At 41.7% G+C, this 10,378-nt stretch overlaps 1 protein-coding gene across 7 annotated transcripts in view; it reads left to right on the top strand.

Annotated features, from left to right (window-relative positions):
* Positions 1–5,325: 5,325 nt before the first annotated feature.
* The window catches only part of dnmt3ab (DNA (cytosine-5-)-methyltransferase 3 alpha b), a 718,146-nt gene continuing 713,093 nt past the window's right edge, over positions 5,326–10,378 (top strand). For all 7 annotated transcript variants that reach the window (XM_068023838.1, XM_068023830.1, XM_068023822.1 and 4 more), the window contains exons 1-2: positions 5,326–5,433; positions 7,847–7,985. In XM_068023838.1, coding sequence (XP_067879939.1) covers positions 7,926–7,985 — 60 coding nt within the window. In that variant the 5' untranslated portion in view covers positions 5,326–5,433; positions 7,847–7,925. The remainder of the gene's footprint in view (positions 5,434–7,846; positions 7,986–10,378) is intronic.

The following is a 10,378-nucleotide window of genomic DNA, read 5'->3' as shown; positions in this document are numbered from 1 at the left end:
ACGTGTTCTAAAGCCTGTCAAGTATGTACACTTTCGGGTGAAACCTCTCCTTACTCCGCGATAATGGACTGCAGCCTGTTTTGTCATTGTGGGTCAATCCTTCAATAGTTGAGGCCATATTCTAGCCCGCTTGCTTTCAAAGGGGCATCATTAAATAGGAAGAAAATGTACGCAGAGTTCTCTACACATGACGCAATGTAGAGAACCAAAATTTAAAAAAAACTCGTACATTTATGTATCTGAATTCGTACAGAAAGACCACCAAGAAATCCATATGGTCATAAGGAAGCATACGAATCAGTTAGACCTTCAAGTTAAACTGCACCGTGCGCTGCTTTAAAAACGCCCTTTCCCCCTCATCCATTGGAGTTTATGTTAATTTTACAATGAATCTACAGAGGGGCTCGCCTCAGCCGTCAGTGAAACCTGAACAACAAAGGCTGGAGCTGAAGGTAACAGAAAGGGCTGGGGATTTTCCACAACGCCATTTTCTACAATGTGATCCGGCTTTGCAAATCAGGCCAGAGCAGGTTCCGAGGTTTGCAACAAAAATAAATCAAAGGGCGGAGCAGGGAGAAAATTACAAGAAAAGGGGAATGGTGACTCCATCTCACCGGGATGGTGCTCACCGAATAGGGCGGCACAAAATAGTGGGAATCTGGGCTTTCCGAAAGCGACACGTAATTCCCCCGTGATGATCAAATATGCAAAAATAAATGCTTAAAAAAATAAAAGCTGGGGGTTGGGGGCAAGACAAGCCTAATGATTTATGGAGCAAGGGTGGTTGGAATTTGACTAATCCTCCCCTTCCCTGGCCCCGGATTATCTGCAAATTTCTGAAATTGGGAAGTCGCAGGTAAAAAAAATAAAATAAATATTAATGTTAAATGACACGTCATATGCAGATTGGGTCCTGGGTGAAAGCAGTACTTGGCCCCGGGGATGCTGACGTCCCCTGTCAGCTTGAGAAACCCAAACGCCAGATCAACCACCCAGGCGTTTTCATTTACTGCGGCAATTTTTTTTTACGGGGCTTGGCGGAGAATCGCTCGTTGGTTGTTTTCTGGTTAAAGAAGCAAAAGCATGACGCAGTTTTTTTTTAGAAAAGACTGATGCAATGTTTTGCTTCTTGCTATTTTAGATCAGCCACTGCAGAACTTTTACGTTTAAACAAAAATGATGAAAATGGCCTCACATGAAAATTTATATTTTTTGTGACTTTTTTGTAGTGAAGGGGAAACTGACAGTGCTTCTTATCTGGATCAGCTGTTAAAAGTTAACGCGCCAACCTTCATTTTAGGGCAAATTTCCTCAGGTTAATCTTGCTGTGAACGGTTATTCGGAAACATAATGTTGCACATTACTTCCCATCCTGAAATCAGTTGACAACACCTGACCTTGACCTTTGGGTGGGGCAGGTGATAAATACATGATCTTCAGCCAACTGGTCGCAGTCATTTATTTGTGTGGCTATTACAGTCGCTGTCTGCTACTAAATTGTTGTCCAATTCTACGTAAAGAAAGGTGAAAGTAGGGGACTGGATTAAACTTTAATCCTCAAATTGGATTTTTTAAATAACAGAAATGCAACTGGATTGTTCTCCGTTAACATTTGCCCTTTTCCAAAGTGATCGCCAGGTGATTGGAGTTATCAAACCAAAAGTTTAAATGCTACGTACGAATAGATCGAAGATTGCGACAAATGCAAACTAAAATTCAAGATTCAAAATTCATTGTTTGGAAATGACCCAAGAGGCAATGACGATCAGCCAAGGAAACCACTGCACATCTGCAGGGCCCTAAAGGCGGTTCGTGGTTAGGTGCCCGTGCTTAGTTCCAGTTCTCACACCACGAAGGAAAGACATGTAAATCCGAGAGATGTTTTATGTTTCCATTGCGCATTTTGTAAAGAATTTTAAACGGATACATCAGGGATAGCAATGACTATGTAAACAAGGTTAGTTACGTTTGCAGGGAGCTTTTTTACATTAGCGCTGTTTAGGTTAAGCCATTATGTGGTCATAACCTGATTTCATGTTGTCTTTGGTAAGAGCCTTGAAGAAAGGAAAAGTTTTTGGCTTTCAAATACCCACGCAAGGGTAAGCCAGATAGTACAATAAAATTAAATCTGGCAACATATAGATTCTGAATCCCTAATAGGCAGATTCAGGCAACCTTTTCCTTTTACGATCTATGCTACATCACTCCTGGGAGTTAGATTGCAATTGATAGGCAGATGGGATCGATTTCTTTGAAGAGTTTTACAACGTTAAAGGCGCTACTAACATGCACGTTGTTATTGTTATTTGTATCCTTCCCTATAAAGTGCTTGCAATGAGTGCGAGTGCACAGTAGAAATTCGCTTCAAGGTACGGGAGAATGCTTCTTTGGGAATCAGCAGTTGACGGGTGCTCTTTTCGGATTGATTTCGAGAGCGATCACGCGATATACTTCAATGCTGAAAGAGCGCCCCCTAATTTGGAAACGTTGCATCACAGCGTATTCCTCTCAGCTGACATGAAATATGTAATACTGTCACTGAGTGAACAGTGGGAAAACGTCTCATTCCCCCAGCACTGACGTCCCTCATCTTGATTAACTCATATTCATGTCTGTTCCCAAGAGAATACGTTGCGGATGCAACGCTGCATTGCATCGGGTTTGATTGTTAGTCTATGAGCACCGTAATTGAATTGACTGCTGTTTGACTATGGAATGCATATTGAGGTCATGCTTTTGAATAAATGTTTTTTTATTTGCCGGATATTTCAGATGAATTACACTCTAATCGGCATTTATGCAGTCTTGATGGAATCATATCACCGACGATGTCCTGATGCAAATTGCCAAGTCACAAGTTTGTTTTTTCACACAGTAAGCACAGTTTTAGCCCCTATGCTATACACAACACTGACTATAACCAACTTCTTGTGTCTAACCCGACTTATCACACGTAGTGATATATGGAAAAAAATGAAAATTGCATTGTCCAAATGAAAGGTAGTTCCAAATTGTGTTTTGACAATCTAGTTTTCACACGTGTCAAATACCAAGACACACCTGTGTTAAATCAGAGATATTCAGTGCAGGCATCATGTTTATGTTTGCTGGGGTTCCAAACATGCAATATGTTGGTGCAGGATTTCTCACAACTTTTAAACTAGCCGTGTCCCCCATCAGATAAGACATGGTAAATATGTAAGTTTGTAATATTGTACAAATGTTACTCATTCTCTTTTAGGTCACATGCACATTTGAGATTGAGGGTGTTAATTTTGTACACTGACGATCCGCCATGATTTTTGATTATTCCTGCTCTCAGTGTTAATATGTAAACGTGTCTACATGCACGCTTTGCTACTTACGACTGTACAAATGCGTTGGTGCTAAGTGTCCCCTAGAACTGAGTGTTAATACAAATGTATGTAACATTTTCTGATTTGTTCACTATTTTTGCAAACATAGCATTATAGAACACAACTTAATGTTGTCCAATGGGGAAAAACATAATTGCAAATTTTACAGTGAACAAAGTGTTTAGTTTTATTTGATACTTAGCGACTAGAATATTGGATTAAATATACACCACTTGGATGAAGTAAACTTAACACACGAACTGTCTCTGAAACTTACACCCTTGAAGTATTTGTTTCTAAAACAAAAATCACATTAGTGAAGTTTCCATGCTTGCAAACTTTAGAAATGCTTTCTTGAGATTGTAATAAATGGAGACACAGTCTAGTGATGAGGTCATACAATCTACCTGGAATTAAGACCTGCAACCAAAATTTAGAACGGTAATTCCGTAACCAGTGACTAAAGTCTATTACTGTAAATACGCGATCATTTATGATTGTAATATATACTTTCAGAATTACAATCTTGTTAGTTTCACAAACGTCTGCAACCGTAATCTTTGGATTTAGGGAGTGTTTTCAAAAGAGGCCTGTCACCTGAGTGGTTTTCTTTAAAGCTAGTCTCAAAAAATTGCAGCTGACTGCATTACCCTGTGTTTTGGGGAAAACTGGTGCAGAGGTCTTTACGTTTGCTTTGATAGACGTCAAAAAACGATCCAGGATTTCCTTTGCAACAGGGGTTTAATGGAATTTTTGAGATTGTTCAAAAGACACTAATGGCTGCGCTTCTCAAAAATTGTCCATAAGCCAGGGAGTAATTAATTTCAGCCAAAACATAGCAGGATTCACCAGTTAATCACAAGTTAACGCAGATTTTAGTTTAAATGGTTGTGAAATTTGATAGTTGTTATGCAGACACACAAACGTGTGCAGAAGGTTTATAAACCACATATTGGTTATTCTAAAGTTTATTAAAGTTAAGTTCCAAGGTGTGGAATTAATCGTACTAAAAAGCAAAAAGTAATTAGTGATAAATCTTCATATTTTCTTTGTGATACTTTGGCCAAGCGTTTTAAAAACTATATTTAATTGATTTTGAATTAATGTGAAATGATTTTATGGTGTCAACAGATAGTCTTGATTTAAACTATTTTACTGTCCTAGTATTTAATATCTTTCAACAAGAAATACATAAATTACTATGAAATTTATTTGTGATTTCGATTCGAGTTTCCATATGGTAATGCTATGATTTCTGTGGTAATCGTAAAATTAAGATTAGTTATTGAAGACACTTTGTAATAAACCCATAACATCGCAAAATATGAAATTGTTGTATAATTTGCTGTTTATCTCACTAATTTTGAAATTCGGCCTTCCTAAAAGTGCTGGCAGTAAATATTCTGTCACCAGTTAAGTTAGTGGAAATAATCACATTGGAGGATTGGCATCGTGTGGAAGCGAATGAGTGCCGTTAAATCAAAAGATGTCTGAAATCGTGCCGAGCCACGATGGCAGATAGTTATATTCCATGCGCCTACCTCGAATTGGAGTTCCATTACAGAAGCTCAGATAAAGAGCTCAAAATTACACGAGACTCCCATACGAAGTTTGTAATAACGAGGCTTGGATGCACTTTAAAAAAAAAGTTGCTGACTTCAAGTTATATTGGTCGCAAAGATTGGTAGAAAAAATTGACGTGTTAAGGGTGTAAATTGAGCCGTGAGTATAATCAAATACGTTATGCAGGAGGTGGATTATACTTTGCAGATACCTGCAATTTAATTCAAAACAATATGAAGAATGTCTTGGACACACGTTAGTTATTGCATGTTCAGTCACTTAAGCAGGTGACATCGGCAAGTTTGTTGGGATTCACTGTTTACTGGACCCTGGGAAGAGGTACAAGAGTGAAAGAGCCGTGTTGAGCATGTCGGGCTTTAGGACTCCGCGGAAGCCAGGCTGTACCCGGTAGGACTCTGCAGTAAGTGTAGAGGACCTCAAGGAGGCCGCGCCGGCTGGGGAGGACGCTGGAAGAATCAGCCGAGGGAAAGGTCCAGGCCTGGATTGGCAACGGGTAATTTACACTCGGATCACTATGAAACTCATCAGCTAATCAATATATTTTCCGATCGTCAACTTTTCGAACGGCGGTTGCAAACCTAGAAGCAGTAAAAGATGGTGATGTTTTTCCTTTAATGGGGGCTGAAGTAGGGCTGGGGGGGTGCGGGGAGAGGTTCCATCAGAGCTCTCTGCAGATGTGTCCTCCTATACATTTTAACGATTGTTCACTTTCACCGTGAACTTGGGAGGTTTTAATGGGGGAGAGCTGCGTCTTCCGATTAAACGAAGGTGGTGGTTAAAAGCTGAAATATTCTGTTCAGTGTAATCTGGCCATGTCTGTGTGTGATTTTTTTTTTAAAGGCTTACATCGAACAAAAATGTAGCTAAGCCTTGGTACGTGTTAGTATTCACTGCAGCTAAAGCTAGTTTATCATCTGAAGCTTGGCTGTCTTCCAAACTCCACTTCTATAGTCAGTCTCTGGCACTTCCATTGCTCGCTTTCTGATAGCGCCGGGAAACCAAAATGGCATCAAATTCTCCATCCGTGTAGCTCATTTGGAGAATTTTGTTTTCTAACTGTGCAATAGTAAATGATCCCCCGAGAATTATTTAATGTGCGTGTGAAATCACGAAAGATCGTACCTTGCCCCACCTGCACGCAAATCTGGGGCTGATATATGTAAACTATTTGCTTCCTTTAGTAAATACATTTTTACATTAGCCGCCTCTACTAAACATGTCACCGTGTGTTTTATTTTCTGCTTCTCAAGTGTCACTGTGATCTGTGGCAAAGTATGGTAGTTGTCACTTATATATGTTACATAATCAAGTCCTAACATCTTCAGTGTATCCCGTTATCATAGGTATCAGCATCTTGGGATTTCTATGCTTCCGTTTACTTTTAAAGTTGCCACATTTAAGTCGATGAATTTCTTGCAATTGTATATCTGCTGCACTATAAACATGTAGATAAACCTGTTTGAAGCAGCCAGCAGTAATTGACCTTCATAATGGTGGCACATGGATAATTTTGGGGATGTCACTTTGTGAATGCACCTTTATGTGGTTATTTGTAGTGAAACGGTCTATGAAGGTTAACCTGAAGTTTAAAGGCAGCAGACGCCATGTTAGCGAGCTATTCCCAATGATTCTAGATGAAGGACTGGGGGGGGGGAGTTAAAGCAATGGAAGGCTCCAGAAAACCTCGCTCACTGCCAAGTACAACATCACACATGGCAAATGCATGTAGGATTTTCCATAGCAACAGGTGCTCAGTCCCTTATTTTGACGGGGCGTTATTTTTTTTTCATCCTCCATCGCTGCTGTTATTGTACGACTGATAGACAGTAATCAGTTCTAGTACAGTCAGACTAGCTGAGGTCACCGTTTCTGAGTCAAAACACGGAGCAAAGCTCTAATTATCAATCAGATCACACTCGGTATTTCGAGGAAACAGGCCATATTCTCGGTCTTTTTTTAAAACAATGACGTATGGGACTTCATACACATGCTAAAATATGTTGTTTCCCAATCAATTTCAGTTTATATTATTTTGCATCAGATGTGTCAACCTACGGGCCAAGGTCAAACACTTTTATTCTGGCTGTTCTTTTGAATGGCACGGATCAACACAAAAAAACGAGTCGTTTCAGAGAACATTTAATCCAGTAATGTAGTACGTAACACACAATATGATAGGCACATCGGATATTTCAATGCGATCTGGAAGTATCACTCGAGTTTATTGTATATCCAATTGTTTCCACATGTATGAAGATTAGTTTCCATCAAGGATCGAGCGAAAGAGATTTTTTTTAAATGTTGGATGAGAGATTCTTGCCAGTGAGGTATCTAGCAAACGGGGATCTGGGCTGATTTGAGGTGTTGCTGACATACTTGACGAAGATGAAGGGAAAATGAAAAATGCTGACCGAGCAGAACGTGAAAATGAAAAGCTGCTAACAAAATAAAAAAAAAGATGCATTTTAATTTGTAGAAAAGGGGTCTCTCTCTCTCCTCTGGCCAAAGCGAGTAAAGCAACAAAATGCGCATTTTGGCACCATGTCAAAACCGCCATGTTATAACACAGAGAAAGAGAGGAGAGGGAAAAACTCATTCAATATAATTGTGATCTGTGACGGATATTTTTAAGAGGAGGCATATATGACAATAATGCCCGACTAGTTGTCCAACTGTGGGCGAGCTGACGATTAGTGACGATCAGCAGGGGAGATATATACGATGCTAAATGTGAAAATGGTTGTCAACAACTGTCCAGCTCCTAACTGCTCCACTGCCTGGAACGGTTATCATTTTCGCTAAGGTGGCAAGAACCCCGGACTGCTAAATAATTGAAGACATTAAGAAATCGAGCCTGGATTTGACTGTTCCAAAATCATAAATTGTTTTTATTTTGCTTTTTGCAGACAAGGAAAAGCTGAAGGACAGAAGACACCACTCCGCTTTATTATATATAAAATCTAGTAATCTATTATTTCTGATCCCATGATGCCGTCCAATACCAACACAAACCCTGCCCTGGAAGAAGGAGTTGACACACAGATGGTAAGAAATGATCCTTTCAGATTTTAGCACTTTATTCTTTGCATTTCTTTGTTTTGTTCCGTGACAGGGTCGGCAGGAGCGGGACTCGATCGTCGCCAAGCCTCGGCCACCTTAGGGCCACAATCTGACATCCGTCTCCTGTTCCCTCCGGCTTTCCCCCCTGAATTCTTACTCTGGCTCAGCTCTGGGATCTTGCTGATTGGGGCTGCTTTTCTTTTGCTGCTGAACTGCCATGCGTTGCATTCTGGGATTGTCGCATAGCGTAGGCAAAAGTCAGTGCAAACTTTGAACTCTTTGCACACAGGGTGTAGCCCGCACTGCCATCCATCCCCGCCCGCACCCCGCCAGCGTTCCCTCCATCCCTACCCGCATTCGCTCCATCCCCCGCCCGCTTGCCCGCCCACAATCCAAATCAGCTCAGTGCTCCACTCCCGCCACTCGGCGATAGCCGAGGGAGGAGTGCGCTTGGTGCTCGTGGGGTCTTATTTAAGTAGTCTTTTTTAGTCAGACCACCTCACTCCAAACATCACCGTGCTGCATCAAGTTGACATCAAGGTCAAGTGGTTTAAGGTCATGGTAAACACGGCCAGGCTGCACCCAGTTCACGAACCTCTCACCTCGCCCGTTTGAAGGGAGAGTGGGTCACATTTGCAGTGTGAAGTACAATTGGCTCTTGACTTGATGGAAGGTCACTTTAATCGACTGCCGGCCTACAGCAGCTGGCCGGTTGTTATGGGTCCGTTACGCAATTGCTAGAAACTTCTGCTGTCGCCTCCGCCGATTTAAAGCAGATTTAAAAAGTGGTGCAAGAATCATCTGCTCCAACTTGCTGATCATCTTGACGGAGGTTTGGCAGGGAACTACCACCCCTGAAAGCAATGATTCTTTGATGCAGGTTTTAAAACTTTCAAGAAAATGGGCCTGGGAAATATTAGACCCAAGATGTTGTAATTCAGTGGGCCCATTGAGAGCTGTTTACAATCGAGGTGTTCTTGTTCTCGTCATCGACGTGTTAGCAATATTAATCCAGATGGCTGTATTCAAAATAAACCAATCTGGAATTCTGCACTCAATGCAAAATGGGTTTGTTAGTACTGAAGTCCTTTTGTAAAGATAAATATTAATTTTAAACAAGAAATGCAAACAGTATATTTTCCTAGATTTAAATATTGGAACAAATTACCAGTATCTTTTTTTTAAATGGCTTTAGTTCCCCCAAATTGTCTTCATCTGAGTTACTCCCTTCACCATAGAGTTAGGTTCATCTATGCCTTGAATTTTTTTCTGCCATTAAAGTTAGTCAACACAGGTTTGCTTGTGGCAGGGTGAGTAAATGGTGAGCATTTCTAACCACTGGTATAGTGCACTTCACTTCTATAAGGCTCAATACAATGAAAAGGACTGAAGGTACACCTCATTTAATAGTGTCACCTGAGTCTAAATAACTGACAGTACTGGGCCTTTGTTGGCAGTAAGTTCTTGTCGAGCTCTCAAAACTGTCAATTAAACAATAACTTTTAACTAAAAATAAAAAAAAATACCACTTTTAGTAATTTTCCTTCTCTCTTAAATACCTGTGCACCACAAATCATTCCTTCAGATGGTGCCACTCTCAAACCAGCCACTGAAAGGTAGGTTGGAACCTTACCAAATCCATGACTGAAAGTGCGATCCCAGGCAGGATTTTACCAGCGGTGGCCAATTATGAGACCATTTCCGGGACTGCCATCCAATTGAGGATGGCGGCCCGCCTCCCAGAGCTGCTGGCCCAATCAGAGGGCTGGCAGCTTGGCAGCACCACTGATAGAGACAGCTGCTGTTGAGGCTGCAGGGAGAGGAAGAGGGCGCCTCCATATTGTGGTGCCCTCAAAGGCCAGGTGAGTTTCTTTTTACTGTGTTGGGGCCAGGCAGGCCCTAGTGGTCAGAGGGGTGAACCCTCCAACAGCAATGTTGGAGCAGTGGGGATGGCCATTGCTATTGGGGGGGGGGGCAGCTCTTCGTGGGCTATGGCCATTAAGGAAGGCCCCCTCCCCGGGAACCCACTGGGAGACTGCCACGGTTTACCTGTGGTCTCCCTGCATTATGGAGGCTCATCCCAATGTCGGTAAAATGTCAAGGGGTGAGAAGTAGCCATAATTGGCCAATTAATTGATTTAATTGGCTGGCTGTCTTTGGTTGGCAGGTGGTTGTGCTGCTAACATTCCCACTGTTGAGAATATCCCTGGGCGGTGGGACAAAGTCATGCTCCCCTCTAAATGCCTTCTGCCGCCATTTTACAAGGCCTCTGGCCTCCCAGCCTGTCTCCAGAGGGCTGGTAAAATTCAGCCCGTAGCTAAGACTAGCGTGGGTCACCTCATGACCTGATTTTCCCTCCCTTGTGTGCAAGTGCCTTC

Source organism: Heterodontus francisci, chromosome 3 (assembly GCF_036365525.1).
Source record: "Heterodontus francisci isolate sHetFra1 chromosome 3, sHetFra1.hap1, whole genome shotgun sequence".
Taxonomy (NCBI): domain Eukaryota; kingdom Metazoa; phylum Chordata; class Chondrichthyes; order Heterodontiformes; family Heterodontidae; genus Heterodontus; species Heterodontus francisci.
This window is presented reverse-complemented; position numbering and strand designations above follow the sequence as displayed.